Source organism: Rhinopithecus bieti, unplaced genomic scaffold (genome assembly GCF_001698545.2).
Source record: "Rhinopithecus bieti isolate Rb0 unplaced genomic scaffold, ASM169854v2 scaffold_32760, whole genome shotgun sequence".
NCBI lineage: Eukaryota > Metazoa > Chordata > Mammalia > Primates > Cercopithecidae > Rhinopithecus > Rhinopithecus bieti.
This window is the reverse complement of record NW_016813956.1, coordinates 206,033-229,148: the sequence shown is the minus strand read 5'-3', so window position 1 is coordinate 229,148 and position 23,116 is coordinate 206,033. Positions and strand designations below refer to the sequence as shown.

Here is a 23,116-nt window from a genome sequence, read left to right as displayed (position 1 = left end):
AAAAAAAAAAAAGAGTTGCTCTCTTTTTCCTGGTGTAGCAATTGGGGACATTTTTACAAGGGAAATTTCTGTCACCTTCACAAAGGGAAATACTCTACTTTACTTGGGTAAAGAGAAGACAGAGAACTCTTCCTACACCTGTTGATTTTCAATTGCCTTCAGTTGAAAATAATTCTTTTTTTTTTTTTTGAAACGGAGTCTCGCCCTGTCGCCCAGGCTGGAGCGCAGTGGCCGGATCTCAGCTCACTGCAAGCTCCGCCTCCCGGGTTTACGCCATTCTCCTGCCTCAGCCTCCCGAGTAGCTGGGACTACAGGCGCCCACCACCTCGCCCGGCTAGTTTTTTGTATTTTTTTAGTAGAGACGGGGTTTCACCGTTTTAGCCAGGATGGTCGCGATCTCCTGACCTCGTGATCCGCCCGTCTCGGCCTCCCAAAGTGCTGGGATTACAGGCTTGAGCCACCGCGCCCGGCCCAGTTGAAAATAATTCTTATGCCAAAGTAGAATAATTTGGGGGTGACATCCTGACATTCTTCAAAACTTATGTTTAATTTCACATTATTAATTATATCATTTTTGATTTTTAAATTAGTTTTATAAACTAATTTTGGAAAATAGTAATGATATTCAAATAATTCCAGAAACACTGCTGATTAGCCAAAAATGTCAATGAATATTGCATAAACAACTGATAATTCAACCATGAAAATTTATGACATTGTTCATGTGTGATAAAACTACGAGTAACATAAAAACCAGAGAGGCTACTTGTAATGCGTTATTCTGAACTTTCTTTTTTTTTTTTTTTTTTGAGACATAGTCTCTCTCTGTCATCCAGGCTGGAGTGCAATGGCGCAATCTTGGCTCACTGCAGCCTCCACTTCCTGGATTGAAGCGATTCTCCCTCCTCAGCCTCCTGAGTAACTGGGATTACAGGCGTCTGCCACCAAGCCCGGCTAATTTTTTTTGTATTTTTAGGAGAGACGGGGTTTCGCCATGTTGGCCAGGCTAGTCTCAAACTCCTGACCTCAGTGATCCACCTACCTTGGCCTCCCAAAGTGCTAGGATCACAGGCGTGAGCCACCGTGCCAGGCGCATTATTCCAAACTTTCATACACAGTGCTCTCATGGGTACAAAATGAAATATCTTATGATATACCCCAAGGCAAAGCTCTGGATATTTTGGCCATATAAGCCTGAGGGAAATGTAGAAAAGGCATTGTGGTTGAAATTCATACTAGAAATGAACAGGCCCATTGCAAGACAGAATTACATCACTAAAGGATATCAGAAGACAATAGGGATTTAGGGTACAGTGGCAACAACAGTTTTGGGAACTAGCATTTCTTGAGCACTTATTTACAATATGCCAAGCACTGTTGCTGATTATATTTATTTTCAAACACATTCTTGTCATAGCACTTTGAGGTGCCATTGTCATTCCCACTTCAGAGATGAAAAACTAAAGCTTGGTGTCATTGAGGCTGTAGCTAGTTAGCTCTGTGTGTGTGTGCGTGTGTGTGTGTGTGTGCTTTTTTTTTTTCATTTAAAGTCAATAAATTTTTATTTGAAGAATTTCGCATCAAGGTAACCTAGTTCCTCTAAACAGCTGGAGTCAAAATGTATCTTCAAAAGATTCATCTTCAAGTTAGCCCTTCTTAATAGAACTGATGCTTAATCCACAGTTGTCAGCCCACAATTCTTTTATTTTGATTTTTTTTTAATTTTTTTTGAGATGGAGTCTTGCACTGTTGCCTGGGCTGATGGGCAGTGGCGTGATCTTGGTTCGCTGCAACCTCTGCCTCCCAGGTTCAAGCGATTCTCCTGCCTCAGCCTCCTTAGTAGCTGGGACCACAGGCACATGCCACCATGCCCGGCTAATTTTTGTATTTTTATTAGAGACGGGGTTTCACTATGTTGGCCAGGCTGGTCTCGAACTCCTGACCTCGTGATCTGCCCGCCTTAGCCTCCCACAGTGCTGGGATTACAGGTATGAGCCACAGCGCCTGGCCTTATTTTCCTTTCTTTAATCTCCATTTGAATATGGATATACTGATGAAAACTTCAACATTCTGCACCAAGAATATTTGGGATTTAATTTCTTCAACCAGTTTACTTTGGGGTAATTTTAAGATTAGGTGTATTTGCCTGGTTCTCAATTTGACACTCTTTGTCTCTAAACATGAATGAGTTCCAATCATATTTATTCCTAAACTATCACACTCAATCAAGTATACTACAGATCTGTGGAATATGCCAAAAGTTAAGGTAAAAAATTAAATTATTAAGTATTTCATACTTTTTGCTAGTTTTTGATCTGTGAGTGAATATAACTATCCTCTATATCCTGGCACTGTTCCTCAGAAACATAGGGGCCACATACGTAATTTTAAATTTTTTAGTAGCCACATTTTAAAAAGTTAAAAAAAAAAAGTGAAATCTATTTTAATGATTTTAATTCAGTGTAATCAAAAATTGTTTCATCAAGGTATCTAATATTAAAACATTGAGTTTTTACTTTGTTATTTTACTAGGTCTTTGAAATCTGGTGTGTATTTTACACTTAAAGCACATCTCAGTTTGGAGTAGCCACATTTCAATGCTTAATAGTCACGTATGATTAGTGGCTACCATCTTGGACAGGACAGCTTTTATACTCTGGGAAGACACAAGCAAATACTTGCTCTGCATCAGAATCCGGATGTTTTTAAAAAAAAAACAACAATTTTTCTGACCTGTTCCTGAAACCCTGGGAGTGTCTCTAATGCTTTATATTTTATTGGCTTGTCCTATTGTAACCACCTAATGGGCTCTCCTTGTCCGCTGCCTAGACAGAGCTGATTTAGCAAGACAGGGGAATTGCAATAAGGAGCCAGCTGTACAGGAGACTAGAATTTTATTATTGCTCAAATCAGTCTCCTTGAGAATTTGCTGACCAAAGTTTTTAAGGATAATTTGATTGTAGGGGACCAGTGAGTCCGGAGTGCTGATTGGTTGGGTCAGAGATGAAATTATAGGAAGTCTAAGCTGTCCTCTTGTTGTAAATCAGTTCCTTGGGGTGGTGGGGTGGGGGTCACAAGACCAGATAATCCAGTTTATCTATCTGGGTGGTGCCAGCTGATCCATTGTGTTCAGGTTCTGCAAAACAGCTCAAGCATTGATCTTCGGTTTTAAAATAGTGATTTTTATCCCCAGGAGCAATTTGAGGAGGTTTAGAATCTTGTAGCTTCCAGCTGCATGACTCCTAAACCATAATTTTAATCTTGTGGCTAATTTGTTAGTCCTGCAAAAGCAGTCTGGTCCCCAGGCAGGAAAGGGGTTTGTTTCTGAAAGGGCTGTTATTGTTCTTGTTTCAAAACAGAACTGTAAACTAAGTTCCTCCCAAAGTTAGTTAATCCCAAGCTCAGGAATGAAAAGGACAGCTTAGGTTAGAAGCAAGATGGAGTCGGTTAGGTCAGATCTCTTTCACTATAATAATTTTCAGTTATGATTTTTGCAAAGGCAGTTTCACTGTCCACTTCACCTCACATCAGGCCTCTGACTAGAGGATTCCAACAATACTTAGGCCAGGCCACCACCATGTCACCTCATCCACCCTGAGGCAGTCCAATTTCTGAAACAAAGGAAACTATATATGATAATATGAAACTATATATGAGAAGGAAATTATATATGATAATCAATTTCAGGGTTATCTTATTGATTAGAAGATATTAAAGTGTGACACTGCCTGGCAATGATTATCTGCTAGTAGTAAGAATTTGGCCAATTTACTGAAATTCCTGAGGCTGAACCTCCACTTCTGTAAAATGGAGGCAGTGAGATAATTTGCATTACAATGCTGAAGTAAGAATTTTACACAATAATTCAGACCAACCACTTCATGTAGTACTTGATCCATGGAAAACTATCAATGACAGTTTGTAGTTTATAGTATTAATGAATCCTTTATTTATTGCTATTTCCTTCTACACATTGTGTTCTCTAAAAGAAGGTAATATTCAATACAAATAAAGATATAACAGCTTGCAAAGTTGTCCCAGGGAATTCACTTAACCACTGAAGTGTTCAAATTCCTTAAGGTTGACTTTATATTCTCCTGACTAAGCTTTCTCCTTCTGGTATTTCTTCTGAGAACAGCACCACCATCCAAAGCATCATGCAAACAGTGGTCATCCCAGAACAGTAATTCTCAACTCATAGGGTGCTCCTGCAGAGATGTATTTGAATAGAGTGGTAGGATGCTAAAGAAAGCCACGTATAATTTGGCCAGTGATCTGAGGCAGATTTATCCTGAAGCTAATGAAACACAAGTGTAAGGGCCTGTACTTCCAAGGTACTGAGAGGGCCCTACAAATGTGTTAGTTTGTCTCTCTCTTTTTAAAATTTGCAGTATTAAGGTATTTTAATCACAGAAGGTTAAGACTGTTATTTCCACTCAATCCTCCTTTTTATTAAAATTCACCATTGTCTGATTATGTTGGAATCCTGATGAAAATATTTGGAATTTGAGTAAGAGAAAGTTTAGTTGAAGATGTATGTAGTATGGGGATAATAAGTTACATGATTTGCATATGTGTTCATGTGTAGTTCATTCGTTGCCAGCCAATCTGATGTAAGAATGGCTCACTGGAATAACTCACCTAAATTCCTGGCAAGATACAGGTCTAGATAAAATGTTATAACATCTAAGTATTCAAAACACCTTCCCAGCACTGAGAGTGAGTGTCTAGTGGAGAGTAGAAATGTATAGAGCCAGAAGCTAGTCTGGAAAGAATTCTTACAGAGTTTACAACTTACATGTGAAAGGAGCTTGACAGAGGATTTTCCAAATTTGAAAGCAATCCTAAAAACTTACTTGACATTACCAACAATGTGTTTTGAAACTGAAACTATTCTAAGTTATCAAGAAAACATATTATCAATAGCCACCCTGGAGGAAAGATTGGATTCTATTTCCATTACCTGTAGACAATATTACAAAATAATTTCAATCTGAAGATGGAGAGTATTCAGTCAAAACTATAGGAAAATATACATTGTTGTATCATATTCAGAAATTAATAAAATTTGCTATTTTCTGAATTTTGTGATGGCTATTGTCAGCTTTTATAAAATTGGAATTTGATTTTATTTTCCCACTATAAATTAATATTTACAGTTTGCAGTACTTCTGCATTTTTAATTTTGCATTAAATATTTATTAAAAGAGGACATGGGTAAAAGAGCTTTGCAGTTGCTACCCTTCATTCTCACATCTCCTGGATTTTAAGGATGACTGCATAATCTTTAGATGATCATACGCAAGTCATATGCATTTGTTGCATAAATTTAGTGGACTTCTGGCTGTGTTCTGAGGCCAGTTTTTTCCACCGGAGCTCTGACTCCACTTCCAATAGCCCAATACCAATACTGACTTTTGGAGTATTAATGTTTTTGTGAACTTTGGATAACTATACACACATTGTCCTTACGATAGCCTTAATAAAAATGCCATCGGACCTAAAATTGGCAGGTGGATTAAAAGGAGTAAATTTCGCCAGAAGCCTATTTCGAAATGTTAAGTATAAACATATACATGTTAAAAAGACAAGATCCCTAGGATTTTTTAAACAAGGGCAAAAAAGTCCCTCAACTGGTTTTCTCGCAGTAAAACCGCCCCAAAATAAAAGACCTGATGTACTCATCTGCAGTTATTCAAAGCGTGTGTACTTATCTTTAAAAAAAAAAAAAAAAAGAAAAGAAAAAAAAAAAAAATCCTTTAAATCTCCTGGGAACTACCGAATTGGTTACAACTGTTTTTAAGTGAAATTGTAAGTGGCTCTGAAAAGAGCCTTTTCAATTAGGAAGAAATAAGCAGACTTATGCCCTTTCCCCACGGATGCGACGTGCCAGTTGGATGTCTTTGGGCATGATGGTGACGCGTTTGGCGTGAATAGCGCATAGATTAGTGTCTTCGAAGAGCCCCACTAGGTAGGCCTCGCAAGCCTCCTGCAGCGCCATCACCGCAGAGCTCTGGAAGCGCAGGTCGGTTTTGAAGTCCTGCGCGATTTCTCGCACCAGGCGCTGGAACGGCAGCTTCCGGATCAGCAGTTCGGTGGACTTCTGGTAGCGGCGAATTTCGCGCAAAGCCACGGTACCGGGCCGGTAGCGGTGAGGCTTCTTCACTCCACCTGTGGCCGGAGCGCTCTTACGTGCCGCTTTAGTAGCAAGCTGCTTTCGCGGCGCTTTGCCGCCGGTGGACTTGCGAGCTGTTTGCTTTGTACGAGCCATCTGCGATGACAACACACACAAAAGTGTACTGAACTGAGATCAAGCGGTCTTTAAATATAGTTAAAAACATTCTGATTGGTTCTGTAATTTTTCAAAAGTCCCGCGCGATAAAACCATTGGCTGAAGAGTGACCAGACTGATTGGTTCATTACTAGGCAATCTTATTGGATGAATCGCCCCACCGCCCATCCTGTCCTTTTTGTTTCAGTTAGCTGCAGGGATAAACTGTCTAAAATTCTAGTTCATCCAGTCCTAAAGAACAGGGTACATAACAAAGCATCTAAGGATTTTTTTAAATGTAAATTCCGATTCAGTAAGTTTGAGTGGGACTTGAAATTCTGCATTCCTGACAGTCTTGAAAGTTATCAATGCTGGTGAACACTCACTAAACCACCAGAAACGTTGACTGCCTCATGTCGGAAAATACTTACATTCAGAGAATGAGAATTCCATGCTATTTTGTTACTGGTCAACAGCCAGTTTCCTTACCCTTTGTGTTCTAAGTCTAAGTCACATTCCCACCCTGCCTGTTCTCAAACTGTCTTATTTTGGTTGGCTTTAGTTTCACTTTGTATACTCTAAAATGTAGTTTCTTAAGGAAGGTTTTTCCTCGAAACTTAACTTTTAAACCATTAGGCTAGGGGGGCGATGGCCCACGCCTGTAATCCCAGCATTTTGGGAGGGCAAGATGGGACGATCACTTGAGGCCAGGAGTTCAAGACAACCCTAGCTAAAATGGCGAAAACCCCGTCTCGTATAAAAATACAAAAATTGGCTGGGTGTGGTAGCAGACGCCTGTAAACCCAGGTACAAAGTAGGCTGAAGCATGAGAACCGCGGGGTGGAGGTTGCAGTGGGCCGATATCGCGCCGCAGCATTCCAGCCTGGGTGACAGCGAAACGCTGTCTCAAAATAAACCAATCCAAACCAAAACCAAAAGGTACTCGAAACACAAGCAAGTTACCATCCTTTCTTGTGAAACAATGGACGGTTCTGAAAAATGCCGTTGCAAGTTTAAGGTACGTTTTCTGGTTTGAGTGGACTTTACTTGCTCTTGGCCTTATCGTGGCTCTCGGTTATTTTGGCAACAGGATGGCCTGAATATTGGCCAGGACGCCTCCCTGAGTAATAGTGACTTTGCCCAGCAGCTTGTTGAGCTGCTCGTCGTTGCGAAAGGCCACCTGCAGGTGGCGAGAGATGCTGTGGGTCTTGTCACGTACGGTGCTGCGTGTCAGCTCCAGGATATCGGCGGCCAGGTATTCTAAGCACAGCGGCGCGCCGGCTTCGACAGGCTCAGAATAATTGCCCTTTCGAAAAAGACGATGAACCCTGCGCTACTAGAAACTGCAAGCCTGCAACCGATGAACAACTTTTTGCTTTACTTCCGTTTTCCACGTCCAAACACAGCGACCTCTGAAAACGGAAAGACAAGCAAGATGGAATGGCGCCTGAACAAATACTTTTACACAAACTGCAAGGCTGCAATAGAGAGTTATCCTATTGGTCAATTTGTTTCGTGCTTTATCCAATAGAAAAAGAGTCTATAAATTCCATATTTGCATAAACCCCACCCCTCAGTGAAACTGTGTTTCTTTTATCCAATCAGCAGTGAGAAATCTTAAACCGTCATTTGAATCTCAGGACTATAAATACATGGGCTCTGAACTGTTCTCTCTACTACTCCGGTGAAGAGTGTTAGTAGCTTTTTTATTTTGTTTTAGGAATAGCAATGCCTGAACCCTCTAAGTCTGCTCCTGCCCCTAAAAAGGGCTCTAAGAAGGCCATCACTAAGGCGCAGAAGAAGGATGGTAAGAAGCGTAAGCGCAGCCGAAAGGAGAGCTATTCCATCTATGTGTACAAGGTTCTGAAGCAGGTCCACCCCGACACGGGCATCTCTTCGAAGGCCATGGGGATCATGAATTCCTTCGTCAACGACATCTTCGAGCGCATCGCGGGCGAGGCTTCCCGCCTGGCGCACTACAACAAGCGCTCGACCATCACCTCCAGGGAGATCCAGACGGCTGTGCGCCTGCTGCTGCCCGGGGAACTGGCCAAGCATGCCGTGTCCGAGGGCACCAAGGCTGTTACCAAGTACACCAGCTCCAAATAAGTGCTTATGTAAGCACCTCCAAACCCAAAGGCTCTTTTCAGAGCCACCTACTTTGTCGCAAAGAGAGCTATAACCACAATTTCTTAAGGTGGTGCTGCCACTGTTCTGTTTCAGTTCTAGAGGATCAACTGGAATGTTAGCGAAGGCAAGTTTTAGAGCCAAGGTTAACTTGGACGGGGCAGCGCGCCGTGGCTCTCGCCTTTAATCCCAGCATTTTGGGAGGCCTAGGCGGGCGGATCACTTGAGGTCAGGAGTTAGAGACTAGCCCGGCCAACATAGTCTCTACTAAAAATACAAACGTTAGGCGGGGATGATGGCGCTCTTTCTCATCTGCCTTTAGCAAACTTCTTTGTTCCCCCTGGGTAAGCCTTCGGGTATAGTTCTAATTCCTTGGATGTGGTCACTACTCCCACCCTGGTCTAGCACAGGAAACCTTCCTTTCTGGATAATGAAACAAGTAATGCAGTTCAGGGTACAGTGTTTCTGTGGGAGTCATTAGCCGTTAACCGCTTGAGATGAGGGGGAGGGGAGCAGAAAAGTCTAAGCGACAAAAGGGCATGTAGTTTGCCTATGCTGTAAATTCTTACCTCCAGTATTGAGGAAACAAGCGAAGTCTGATTTCCCGGGCGCCTTTATAGGGAGTATTTCCCGTTCCACAAAATGAAATCGCAGTAGTTTTGCGTTATAATTGCTTATCAAAGACAACAGCTATATAGTTTACATATTTCATGCATCCCAGAAATTCAGATTCCCATTTCCTAGGCCACTTAACTTTCGGATTTCCAGCTCTGCGAGATACAAAAGGGTTTGAATTTTGTGCCCTTCCCCATCTGGCCCTACTGCAAAGATACTAGGAGGGCCCCACTTGGAGAGGGAAGCATTTTTCAAGAAATCCGGGACGCCAAAAACAATATAGCTAGAAAAAGGCAGGAAGGGCACTAGTTGAGGAGGACTCAGTGGGCCAATTCTGGGTCTGGGGCTGGGGTAAGAAATGGAAGAAGAAAAGAACCTGTTGATTGCACACTAAGTAGGAGGGGATGGGGGAATCAGAGGGGAGTATTTTAAGTGAACTTATGGGCATTATATGTAGGTGACATTCAGCAGTGTCTTTGGATGAAGAAATAAAGTTTCTCAAACAGTTTTTGTTTTTGTTTTGAGAAATGGTCTTGCTCTGTTGGCCAGGCGCCATCATAGCTCACTGCAACCTCGACTTCCCCAGCTCAAGCTATCCTCTAACTTCAGCCCCTTGAGTAGCTGGGACTACAGAAATGCGCCACCACACCCAGTTAATTTTTTAATTTTTTGTGGAGGCAAAGGGTCTTACTATGTTGCCCAGGCTGGTCAAGTGAACTCCTGGGCTCAAGTAATCTTCCTGCCTTGGCCTCCCAAAGTGCTGGGATCATAGGAATGAGTCACCGCACCTGGCCCAGATTTAATTTTTAAGAATCTTTTAAAAGAGGTTCTGGGCCGGGTGTGGTGCAGCTCACGCCTGTAATACCAGCACTTTGGGAGGCCAAGGTGGGAGGATCACTTGAGCCTAGGAGCTGGGCAACTTAGTGAGACCTTCTGTCTCCACCAAAAATTTAAAAATTAACCAGGCCTGGTGGCACATTTCTGTAGTCCCAACTAATGGGGAGGTTGAAGTGGGAGTATCATTTGAGCCTGGAAGGTGGAGGTTGCAGTAAGCTGTGATGGCACCACTGCACTCCAGCCTGGGTGAGGACAGACCCTGTCTCAAAAATAAAAAAAAAATCTGGATGCCACACAAAATGTCAGTGAACAACTGTAAGTGAAGCACTTCCCATCCTAGTACTGTATATGCAAACTACCGTTGTGAAAGAGACGCTTGTGTTTTAAAAAATCTATAATTTTTTTTTTTTTAATTATAAAACTACCACCTCCCCCAAAACATTACTGAGGAATTGAGGCTGCAGTTTAAGAAACTGATATTTAGGATCTTTCCCCGGTGAAATGAGACCTGCCAATATAAGCATTTGCAAAATGAACTTTTGGGCCAGGTGCTTCATGCCTGTAATCCCAGCACTTTGGGAGACCTAGTCAGGCAGACCACTTGAGCTCACAATTCGAGACCAGCCTGGGCAACATGGCGAAATCCAGTCTCTACAAAAAATACAAAAAATTAGCTGGGAGTTGTGGCATATGCCTATAGTTCCAGTTACTAGAGAGGCTGAGGTGGGAGGATTACTTAAGCCTGGGAGGCAGAGGTTGCAGCAAGCCAAGATCGCAGCGCGACAACCTGAGCGACAGAATGAGACACCCCCCCCCCCAAAAAAAAACAGCATGACTCATTTAAAAAAAATTTTAAAAATATTAAGTTTTGAAGCAGATATTATTTTGTCATATGTTCTTTCATAAATTTTTTGCCTGCCTGCTTTCTTCCTTTGTTACAGAACTCCAACACTTACCCAAAGGTAGCTGTAGGGTCAGGGTTTCTGTATTATAGTCCCTTCTGTGGTGGCCAGAAATATGTTACAGGAAAGAGGTCCCCATCCAGACCCCAAGAGAGGGTTCTTGGATCCCGCGCAAGAAAGAGTTCAGGGCGAGTCTGCTGTGCAAAGTAAATGCAAGTTTACTAAGAAAGTAAAGTGGTGAAAGGACAGCTACTCCATAGACAGAGCAGGACATTCTGGAAAGTAAGAGGAGGAAGGCATCCACCCTCTAGGTACAATGCTTGTATACATGGGGAGATGTGCTCTGCTACACGGGGTTGTGATAAAGGATTAATTTTCTTAGTTACTATATTTTGCAAGAATAGACATTATTATCTTTAAACAAAATTAGGAATGCCTTTGTTCTTCAGATATAGGGATATCTGGACACTCGCAAGTCTGAGTCTGTTTAGTAAACATTATTTATTTGTTCCCTTAACCACAAACATCTAGAAGCTAGGAATGACTGACTTTCTGGGAATGCAGCCCAGCAAGTCTCAGCCTCATTTTCCTGGCCCTCACTCAAAATGGAGTCACTTTGGTTCAAATGACTCTGACACTTTTCTTCTCCTTTTTCCTTCTTTCTTTCCTTCCTTTTCTTTTTTTTAATAAGAAATCAAGAATACTTGATGTTTTATCTAAAACAATACCCATAACTGAGAAGCCAATACAAAAACCTAGGTTTTCTAACTCAAAACTAGGATGTTTTGCTGTCTCTGTTGATAGTCCGCTGATTGTTAATAGGTAATTAACAAACAAGCCTTCCTATGTCCCCCTCAGTTTATTACCATTAGATCATATGCCTACTGTCAATCATATTAATTCACAACTATGCATTTCACTAAACTTACCATAAAAATACACAGGTTTCTTGCTTCCATCAAGTTTTCATTTCTGAAGGGTCCCATGTAATATAAAAGTTATATTAAATACATTTGTATGCTTTTCTCTTGCTAATCTTTTTTTTTTTTTTTTTTTTCTGAGACTGAGTCTTGCTCTGTCAACCAGGCTGGAGTGCAATGGTGCCATCTCGGCTCACCGCAACCTCCGCCTCCAGAGTTCAAGCAATTCTCCTGCCTCAGCCTCCCCAGTAACTGGGACTACAGGCATGCACCACCACGCCCAGCTAATTTTGTATTTTTATTAGAGACAAGGTTTCTCCATGTTGGTCAGACTGATCTCGAACTCCTGACCTCAGGTGATCTGCCCGCCTCGGCCTCCCAAAGTGCTGGGATTACAGGCATGAGCCACTGTGCCTGGCCACATTTCTAAGTTCTTTGCAAGTATAAATTCATTCAATCTTCACCAAAACTCAATGAAGTGTGAGCACTATTATTACCACTGTTTTACAGATTACGACAAGTAATGCAGCCACTTATTGAGTTCTATACACTTGGTAATTTTTTTGTTTTGTTGTTCTATCAATTATTGGGGGAGGGGTGTTGAAATCCATACCTTTAAATCATGTATGCGTCTGTTTCTCCTTTTGGTTCTATCAGTTTTTGCTACACATATTTTGCAATTCTGTTATTTGGTGCATATACATTTAGAATTGCTTGTTTTTCGTATTGGATTGACCCTGTTATCATTATGTAATATCCCTGTCTGTTCCTAGTAATTTTCTTTGCTCTGAAATATACTTATCTGATATATCATCCAAAAGACCACCAGGATGGCTAAATAGTAGAAAGAGAGATTTACTGGCAATACTAATTTGCAAGCCAGGAAGAGATGGTCCCAGAACCTGCCAAAATTACTCTCTCTTAGGGGAGAAGGAGCAGGTTGGTTATTTTTATGCCTCATGGGATATATATCACACAATAGAGTCATACATATTCAACAGGTTTGGGGGGACAGCTATATATATTATAAGGGATGCCAAGTGCATTCACAATGGATAAACACATGTGTAACATACCTCCCATGTTCACTTTGAGGTGGAATTTTAGGTTAAAATGAGGTAGAATTTAGCTCTTTACATCAAAAGGTGAACTATAGGAACAAAGACAGTTTACGTGCTGCCTCCATAAGCTGGCTGAAAATGGCTTAAGGTCTACAGTTACTTGTAAGACTAGAACGTGTGTCAAGCCGATCATCTGTCCAATCAGAGTTGTAGTGGCCTGGACTGTAAATCAGAGTTAGGAGGGCTTCTGATAGCTCCTATAGTTAAGGAATTTAGAAAGTGTGAGTTTTTTGTAGTCTTTGGAATTTAGGAATTTGCCATACCAGCCAAGCTGTGAACGCTCAACCAGTAGGTAACTTTGTTTCCTTAATCTTAGAGTCTGTCTTAGTTGGTATAGGGGCATCTATTTTGGTCTTTCAGATCACAGATTTTAATACAGATACTCTTGCAGTTTGGGACTGATGTCTATATGGCTTATCTTTTTTGCAGTCTTTAATTTCAACCTGCATTATGTTTATATTTGAAGTAAGAGTCTTGTAGACAGTGTAGACTTGGGGCATTCATTGTTATCCACTGGGCCAAACAGTCTGTTTGGGGGTTTTTTGAGACAGAATTTCACTCTTGTTGTCTAGGCTGGAGTGCAGTGGCACAGTCTCAGCTCACTGCAACCTCTGCCTCCTGAGTTCAAGGAATTTTCCTGCCTCAGCCTCCTGAGTAGCTGGGATTACAGCCGTGTGCCACCACGTCCGGCTAATTTTTGTACTTTTAGTAGAGACGGGGTTTCACTATGTTGGTCAGGCTTGTCTCAAACTCCTGACCTCGTGATTCGCCCACCTCGGCCTCCCAAAGTGCTGGGATTACAGGCGTGAGCCCCGGTGCCCAGCCAAACTGTTTTTTTATTGGTGTATTTACACCATACACATTTAATGCAATTATTGATATCTTAGGGCTTAAGTTCATGAAGGGTAGTGTGAGGGCGCCATAGTCTCTTGGTCCACTAAATGTTTGCCAGAAATCCCTGACAAGGCAGATTGGTTAATAGGTGAAAAGGCATACCCAATTATTTAACGTGTCTACGTGGGAGCATTCAGAATTAATTACCTAACTTCCCAATGAGTTACAGATGCTGATATACCATTTTTAGATCACAGAAAGAATTGGAGCTTAGATTCTGGTAAAACAGGTTATGGGAGGCAAAAGAGTTTGGCTTGCAAAGGTGGCCTTGTTATGTAGGTAAAACTTCCCTCAGAAGAATAGATGGTAAATGTTTCTTTTACGATTTTTAAGTGTCAGACTCTCAATCTCTCCTGGATCTGGGGAAAGGTACAGAAAAGGGAGGAGGCATGGCTGCATTAATGGAGATTCTCTACAGATGTAAAATTTTTCCCATTTAAAACAGTTTTGCACGCCCATTTCTGCCTGCTGGCCAAACAGCAGCCATTTCAAAATACATCAAAGAAATATATTTTGTGGTGAAATATTTTGATTTTCTTTAGACTGGTGGCTTTATAAGAAAAGGAAGAGACACCTGAGGTGACACACATACTCTTGCTCTCTCAACATGTTATGATGCAGTAAGAAGGCCCTCACCAGATACTAATGCCATAATGCCATGCCCTTAGCTTCCCAGGTTCTAGAACAGTAGGAAATAAATTTCTTTTCTTTAGAAGTTAGCCAGTCTGTGGTATTCTGTTATAGTATCACAAAATGGAATAAGTAACTATATTATGATCATCTTACATGACTGATCCTTCCTACATCATACACATATACAGGCCACATTTGGAACATTGCTAGAGGTTCCACTGTCCAATAGAAATGTACTACAAATTATATATGTATTTTTAAATTTTTGAATATCTTCAATAGTATATTTTTTTAACTTTTGTAGTCAAAATGTCATTATAACATGTTTTCAATATGCATTCTTATTAGTGAGATGTGTTACATTCTTTCTTCATACTAAGTGATATGGTTTGGATATTTGTCCCTTCTAAATCTCATGTTGAAATGTAATCTGGTTCTTTAAAAGAGCGTGAAACCTCCCCCATCTCTCTCGCTCAGCTCTCACCATATGATATGCCTACTCCCTCTTCACCTTCCACCTAGATTGGACGTTTCCTGAGGCCTTGCCAGTAGCAGATACCTGCACTACACCTCCTGCACAGCCTGCAGAATCATAAGCCAAAAAAAATTACTTTTCTTTATAAATTAGTCAGTCTCAGGGATTCCCTTACAGCAATGCAAGAATGAACTAACACACTAAGTCTATTTCATATTTGCAGCATAGCTCAATCTGAAGTACCCTTTTTCAACTTCACAGTAGCTACTTGTAGCTAGTGGACACTGATTTGGAGAGTGTTCAAGGGTGAATTATATCATGCAATTAACAGAATTTTTTTACTGTTTTTGCAAACCACAAGGCATCAGATTGTCTTGCTTTCTCTACTCCTGGTGTTGGAGTTGTTATTGGGAAACAACTTATTTTCCTCTTATATTTATATGGAATAAATAATCCCCAATATTTCCCTCCCCAATATCTGCCTTTTGTATGTTTTTTAAAGGCAAGTGCCTAAAATTTACTGTTTGAGGCACTTACTGAAAGGATTGCCATCAAGTTGTTTTGCTAATAGCACATGCCAGGCACTTGTTGGTTTGCTTAATTCAAGGTAACTTGGATGACAAGAGTTTTTCTCATCCATGGACCAGCGGCATATAGATTACTGATATTGTGACTGGATGTACTCCTGCTTTCTAGTCTGAGTTTTTGAAGCTACCCTTAATCTTGGTTTCAAATTGTATCTAGCCCTGTACATATCCAGGGCTCTTTCCAAAATGGCCTACGATTTGTTCAGGAAGTTACAATAGCTGTACCTTCTTACCCTTGGTTCCCGACATTTTCTTGGCTTCGAACACATCCAGCATTTTATCGAAGTATTTATCCTTCCTACTTGGCTGGCTTCTTCACTTCCTTTCAGGTCTGAATTCAAATGACATTCTCCTGATGAAACTTTTCCTCCTTATTCCTATTCTTTTTTCTTAACCCCTTTATTTTTCTGCATAGCACTCATCACTTATCTCTACATTTTCACTATGTATTTACCTTATTGTGCACCTCCTACTACAAGACAAGTAGCACCCTAAGGAAACAGGTTGTCTGCTTTTTCACTGCTATGTTCCCTGCACCTAGAACTCTCTCTGGCACTTAGCAGGTTTTCAGTAAATATATGCTGAACTAATGCTGGATATACACCTCCCTCATGAACTCTCTAACTCCTTCTAATTTACAGTGATCAATCTTCTTTTCTATGTGCTTTTGTATGATATATTGCTCAAAATCTTTATTTTGTATGCAGAATGTGCACTGCTATTTAATCTTCAGGTATGTAAGTCCTCCCTTCTCAGAGTATAATCTCTTTAGGGCAGTATCTGAGATAACTTTTTAACATCTTCATCATGAATCTTGCACCTTTTCTAAGAAAATGAGCCAGTGGTTACTGATGTTTACTGCTATTGTTGAGGGAGAAGATCATTATCATTTTGAAAAGGGAGGTTGAATATTGTGAAGGGAAAAATATCACCAGAGTCAGAAGACTTGGGAAAAGGCAAAAAAGAAACTAAAAATCAGCACTTTTAGTTTCCTCACAGTTTCTCTGCATCAAATCCATAGTTCTGTGACACTATTGGCTTAGGAGCAGATTTTTTTTTTGAGACGTAGTTTCACTTTTGCTCAGGCTGGAATGCATTGGTGCCATCTCTGCTCACTGCAACCTCCGTCTCCAGGGTTCAAGCGATTCTCCTGCTTCAGTCTACGGAGTAGCTGGGATTACAGGCTCCCACCACCATGCCCAGCTAATTTTTTGTATTTTTAGTAAAGCCTGGGGTTTCACCATGTTGGCTAGGTTGGTTATGAACTCCTGACCTCAAGTGATCCACCTGCCTCAGCCTCCCAAGTGTTGGGATTACAGGCATGAGCCACCGTGCCCAGCCAGGAGCAGATTTTCTTACACCCATGTCTCTTTTTCCTTCTGCCATCTGTTTCAGTATAAGTAGACCAAAGATACAAGTCGTAGATACCTCAGAAATTCCTGGAATAATTAATCCACCTTCATCTATACCCCATCTGCTCCTATCTCATGGAATATAAAAGGAAAAACAGCAAGATTTCTCCAGGCAATCTCTCTTGATTTTAGGTTCCTCAACGTGAGAGTGAGACAATGGCTGTAATAATACTGTTCGGGCCAAGGAAAAGCTTCCCCTTTGCCCTCCCAAGGTTTACTGAAAATTACTGGCAAAACACAGATTAATTGGAGAAAAGGCATATATATTTATTTCATCACAATTTTACTGGAGATTTTAGAATGAAGACTGAAAGATAAAGGGGAAATTGCCCATTTTCATGCTTAGGTTCAACAATATAAACAGCTGTATAGGGTACATCAGATGCTAACAGACTGAGTAGGGAAGTCCCGCGAGGCTTGTGTGTCAAGATTCTTCTTGACCTCTCAGTGCAGCGTTCTTTCCTTCTGGTTATGGGACAAGACCCTCATTTAGAATGAGGGGGTCTTATGACCTACGGGCAAACAAGGTCGGTTAGAGTAATATTTTTAAGTTTTATGGCTGGCTCTGGGGAAAAGGCGTTCTGGTTTGTATAGCCTACCTTGAGGAGGAATTCTGGATTCTATGGCTAGCCTTTGGGGAGAATGGGACTTAGAGACAGGAAAGCGGAAGAAGGTCAGAGAAACACTTTTATGATAATAATCCCATTTTGAGTACTTCTGTGTTATGGAATGTTTGTTCTCTCATTTCCTGAAAGATTCCAGAGACTCCTCATTCAGTGTTATGAAAAAGTTCAGGAAATGCAACTCAAAAGTATGCCACTTTGTTATGCTGATTTCTTTGAACTGAGGGCACCTAGGAAACAGTAAATTCAGGGAGGAGCTTTCTCTGAACTCCTGTTATCAAAAATTTCAAAATTAAAAAAAAATTCAAAAGGAATTTAGTTAAGATTCACTTCCCTGGGGAATCTCATAAACCAGAGAAGATTAACTGTATCACAGGAGAGGAGACTGGCGGTTAACACCATCTAAACAGACTTTGTCACAGCTGTCACCTATTCTTTGAAACACCCATTTATTTTTCTCCCGAATCATATACTCTCCCCTAAGTTGCTTACATCCCCTTCTCTTTCCCTTATGAATCAGAGAGCTTATAAGCTTCCACAGCTGGGATTTGAGGTATTCCCTTTTCTTCCCTCCCCCACACCCAACCTTTTTTTTCTTTGAGACAGTCTCCTGGCTCTGTCGCCCACGCTGGAGTGTGGTGGCTCTAACTGAACTCACTGCAACCTCCGCCTCTCCGGTTCAAGCGATCCTCCCACCTCAGTTTCTCGGGTAACTGTAACTACAAGCGTGCACTAACTACCAAGCCGGGTTTTTTTCTTTTTTTCCCCCTTCTTTTTTTGGTATTTTACTGGAGACAGGGTTTCTCCATGTTGTCCACGCTGGTCTCGAATGCCTGGCCCGCCCTTCTCGGCCTCCCAAAGTGCTGGGATTACAGGAATGAGCCACTGTGCCCAGTTTGAAGGACCTCTTAAATATCTCTTTAGAAATTGGTCGGAGTACACTCCTTTCCAAAACCATGAGTCACAATCCCGGAAAAGCACTAGCGGCTAAAAGTCAAAATAACCAGAACAAAACCTCCACTCATGGTTAAAAAAGGTATTTTGACAAAATCCTAATTGGGTCAATTATTGTTAGCATTCAAGTCGAAGGCTCCTCAAGCCATACTGGGGTTTGGGTCAAACATAAACCTTACACCAGATGGAAGGATTACATGCAAATGAAGGATGAAGATTCTGATTTCCCATTGGGTATTTGACATTAGCCAATGGGAGAATTCCCCACAGCCTACCTCCAGTCAGTATAAATACTTCTCTGCCTTCCCTCTTAACATAGTCTCGTTACATTTTCTTGTGGGTCTTTTTTTCTTGTACCTGAACTAGCTATGTCTGGTCGCGGCAAACAAGGCGGCAAAGCCCGCGCCAAGGCTAAGACTCGTTCTTCTCGTGCAGGTCTGCAGTTCCCTGTGGGCCGGGTGCACCGCTTGCTCCGCAAAGGCAACTACTCCGAGCGCGTGGGGGCTGGCGCGCCGGTGTATCTGGCGGCGGTGCTTGAGTACCTGACCGCCGAGATCCTGGAGCTGGCGGGCAATGCGGCCCGCGACAACAAGAAGACCCGTATCATCCCGCGCCACCTGCAGTTAGCCATCCGCAACGACGAGGAGCTTAATAAGCTCTTGGGGCGTGTGACCATCGCTCAGGGCGGCGTTCTGCCTAATATTCAGGCGGTACTGCTGCCTAAGAAGACTGAGAGTCATCATAAGGCCAAGGGAAAGTGAAGTGTTAACGCTTCATACACTGCTCTGTTTTTCTGTCAGACAAAATCAGCCTAACAACAAAGGCTCTTTTCAGAGCCACCTACGACTTCCGTTAAATGAGCTGTTGTGCTTTGTATTATGCAGCCCACACAGATGTTTTGCGGTGTTTTTGATGATTTTCGTGTGGCACTTTTAGTAATTTGTCCTGCAGAAATCTAGATCCATGGAAACCTTTTCAAAAACTCTAGATACGTGGGAGAAATGCCATGCAGCACAAAAAACACTTTTACAGGCAGGGGTGATCCTCGCTAAGTTTCACATACAGCAGTTACATTTTGGAGGAAGGAAATTATACCCATGGGTGCACTCCTTAAGTATTTTTAATGGAAGTGTTAAGCAAAACCCGCATACCCCACATGGTAAAACAGTTTGAAAATGTCACACCATTGGCTCTAGCAATTGATGGCATACACAATTGAGAGCGTACACATTACCACTGAACATTTCAGCATGTGTTTCCCCAAATAAGGAGCTTTTTTCCAGTTTGGGGGATGTTTTGCTTTGTTTTGAGGTGGAGTCTCCCTCTGTCGGCCAAGCTGGAGTGCAGTGGGGTGATAATAGCTCACTGTAACCTCGAACTCGGGCACAAGCGATCCTCTTGACAGCCGAGTAGCTGGGATTACAGGCGGGAGCAGCCACACCCGGCTAAGGGCATTTTGTTAATTGCCCACACTACTCATGCCACACCCAGAAAAATATCATTTTAAATAAATAACACATGCAAATTTCCCTAATCGCCTCCAATATTCCTTAATTTCTTTTTTATATTTTAACTAGAAACAATTGGAGGTTTCCGTGTTGCTTTGTGTGGTTGTAAATTTTAAGACTAGGAAGCTTTTCCAGTACAAGACTTGCCATAGTGTAATAGCAGGTAAGGCGTTAAGAAAATGACGTCAGAGTAGCTACCGTAATGAACAGGAGCCTCTCTTAATCTTCAAACAGGCACAGAGATGGACCAATCCAAGAAGGGCGAGGGGATTTTTGAATTTTCTTGCGTCCAATAGTTGGTGGTCTGACTCTATAAAAGAAGAGTAACTCTTCCTTTTCCTTCACAAACGTCTCTTGAGGCAAGCTTTATCTGCTTATTGCCATGGCTCGTACTAAACAGACTGCTCGCAAGTCCACGGGCGGCAAAGCGCCACGCAAGCAGTTGGCTACCAAGGCTGCTCGCAAGAGCGCGCCGGCCACCGGCGGCGTGAAAAAGCCTCACCGTTACCGCCCGGGCACTGTGGCGCTGCGGGAGATCCGTCGCTACCAGAAGTCGACCGAGCTGCTGATCCGGAAGCTGCCGTTCCAGCGCCTAGTGCGAGAAATCGCCCAGGACTTCAAGACCGACCTTCGCTTCCAGAGCTCAGCGGTGATGGCACTGCAAGAGGCTTGCGAGGCCTACTTGGTAGGGCTCTTTGAGGACACAAACCTTTGCGCCATTCATGCCAAGCGGGTGACTATTATGCCCAAGGATATACAGCTTGCTCGCCGCATTCGCGGAGAGAGAGCGTAAACCTAGTTACGTTTTGATCAGTCTTAAAACCCAAAGGCTCTTTTCAGAGCCACCGAATTATTCCAACGAAAGTAGCTGTGATAACTACGTTTTTGTTAATGATCTTGACAACACCAAACTAATTAAGGATCCCCAGAAAGCATTAGACTATGCTCTTAAGTTCTTTAACAGAAATGTAGTTTAGCCAGTTCTGCAGTGTAGACTATTTGAGCTTCTTACGTGTTATTTGGGGAGGAGAAGCTGTATAAGTCCACCTGTCCATCATTCAGGCCTCTAGCTTGCTATGATTGGCATTTTTTAAAACTTCCTAAGGCTAAGAATATAAGGGAAGAACCAGGCAAGTGGTTAACTGGCACTTCCTAGGCTCTTTTGTGAAGCTTTGAAAAGATTGAAAAGTTGTGTCTTGCGACTTCCAATGCCTTCCTCAAAATGCTTAGAAGAATTTTCTCAGCTCAATACATAGCCTCCTAGGTTTTCTCATATGTGTGTATATATATTTTTTAATTCATTTGGCTGTCCACATTAACCTGAAAGTTACTCTGGTGCAAAATGTGAGGCAGGGATCTAACTGGCTCTCATTTTATCCATAGCTAGCTACCAACTTTTCATCTGTCAATCTGTCGACCAAGCATAATTTTATCCCTTATATATTAATTATTTTATATGTGTAGCTTTGCTTGTAAATAGTCTAGCTGGTTGCATTGCTTTCTCTCCTCTAGGACTATGCACAATGACATGCCACATTTGTTTTCCCACTACTTGTTGCCTGTAGTTATCTATTAAAATCTAGAATTTACAAATTTTAACCATTTTCTTTCTGTTGATCTTGCTTTTCGGTTTTCTGGAGGTTGGGGGTTGAATACTGAAAGAAAACTTATAGGGATGGGAATACTGAATGTAAACAAAAGTAATGTTTAAAATTTAATTTGAATATTTTATATGATTGTAGTTTTTTTATCATACAGCTTTTAGATCACATTTTACAAACTAACTTTATAACAACCACAGATTGTCGAACATTACAACTACTAATTCCAAAGACCTTGCCTCACATTCTTTTTTACAATAAATATTTTTTACACCTAACATTCTTTCTTGGCCTACATCTAGAATGTAAATTGATGTACCATACTAAAATCACCTGACCAACTGTCAACAACAACAAACCACACACACAAAAGATTAAATTTGAATTGCATTGTTTACTTAAATTCACTTGTGTTCCAGCTTTTAATAAAGCAGTGTTTGGTTTACAAAGTAATATTTGCATTTTAAAAATTATGAAAATGAATATGTCTGTGTGTTTTATATTTCGTTTTTCTTGACTCTTATACAAGCGACTCTACCTGGCATAGGCATTTGTTATCCATAGATAGAGTATGTTAGAGATGCCAATGGACTTGGTCTATGCCAAGGTGACTACCCCCAAGCTCTGGGCCCAGCTGAAGGTATTTTGTTTTTTCCAGTTACAGGTGTGCTGGATCTGATGTACAGTGCTTGACTTTTTATATTTTCTTTATATGTAGGAAAAAAAGGTGTTGGAGGTACGGGGTCTGACCAATAGCATAAAATAATAAAGTGATATTACTGTCTGAGGATCAGATGGACTGGGGGTGGTAGCTCAGTCCAGCTGTTCGCTCCCTCATTTACATTCTTTGCCCCCTCCTCAACAGAACAAGGATTCTGCTGTAACTCTTCATTTACAGTTGATACTTAAAGAATGGGCCGGGCGCGGCAGCTCACGCCTGTAATCCCAGCACTTTGGGAGGCCGAGGCGGGCAGATTACGAGGTGAGGAGATCGAGACCATCTTGGCTAACACGATGAAACCCCGTCTCTACTAAAAATATAAAAAATTAGCCGGGCGTGGTGGTGGGCGCCTGTAGTACCAGCTACTCGGGAGGCTGCGGCAGGAGAATGGCGTGAACCCAGGAGGCGGAGCTTGTAGTAGTGAGTCGAGATCACGCCATTGCACTCCAGCCTGGGCGACAGAGCCAGACTCCGTCTCAAAAGAAAAAAAAAAATGGATGAAATCCTCATTTGTGAAAGAAAATTTATTGAGCATTTTGTATTCGTGAGTAGTGCAAACATTTTAATATCAGTATATTAATAATCTATTGTTTTTTATTAGAGGAGTAATTAAGGTGAGATTGGAGACAAAAAGTGGGTGTTGTTTGCAGAATATAACATCCAAAAATAGACCACGGTGGGATCAGGATTCTTTTGAGCTAAAGGCACTTCAAAAACAGCAATTCAAGAAGAGAATTCTTCTAACCCTTTCTTTCTGAAAACAGGAAATAAAACTTCCAATGTGAAAAATGCTCTCCTTTTACCAGGAGAAAAGATATTTTTTCAGCAGAGTCATAGATGAGATAATTTTGCACAAACACAGCAGAGAGTCATAGCCAAGAGGCTTCTATACACAAACAAACCTTGTTAAAATAA

General features: G+C 41.6%; 3 protein-coding genes across 3 annotated transcripts; all 3 read left to right on the top strand.

Moving 5' to 3' along the window:
• The first annotated feature begins 7,956 nt into the window (after nucleotides 1-7,956).
• Nucleotides 7,957-8,424, top strand: H2BC3 (H2B clustered histone 3). Its single transcript, XM_017849160.1, has one exon. The coding sequence runs from the start codon at nucleotides 8,000-8,002 to the stop codon at nucleotides 8,378-8,380; it is 381 nt and encodes a 126-aa protein (XP_017704649.1). The 5' UTR covers nucleotides 7,957-7,999; the 3' UTR covers nucleotides 8,381-8,424.
• Nucleotides 8,425-18,692: 10,268 nt separating this feature from the next.
• Nucleotides 18,693-19,209, top strand: H2AC4 (H2A clustered histone 4). The gene has a single exon (XM_017849155.1). It carries the CDS (start codon nucleotides 18,740-18,742, stop codon nucleotides 19,130-19,132), a length of 393 nt encoding a protein of 130 aa, XP_017704644.1. The 5' UTR covers nucleotides 18,693-18,739; the 3' UTR covers nucleotides 19,133-19,209.
• Nucleotides 19,210-20,228: 1,019 nt separating this feature from the next.
• H3C2 (H3 clustered histone 2) lies at nucleotides 20,229-21,933 on the top strand. Its single transcript, XM_017849149.1, has one exon. The coding sequence runs from the start codon at nucleotides 20,262-20,264 to the stop codon at nucleotides 20,670-20,672; it is 411 nt and encodes a 136-aa protein (XP_017704638.1). The 5' UTR covers nucleotides 20,229-20,261; the 3' UTR covers nucleotides 20,673-21,933.
• The last annotated feature ends 1,183 nt before the right edge of the window (nucleotides 21,934-23,116 follow it).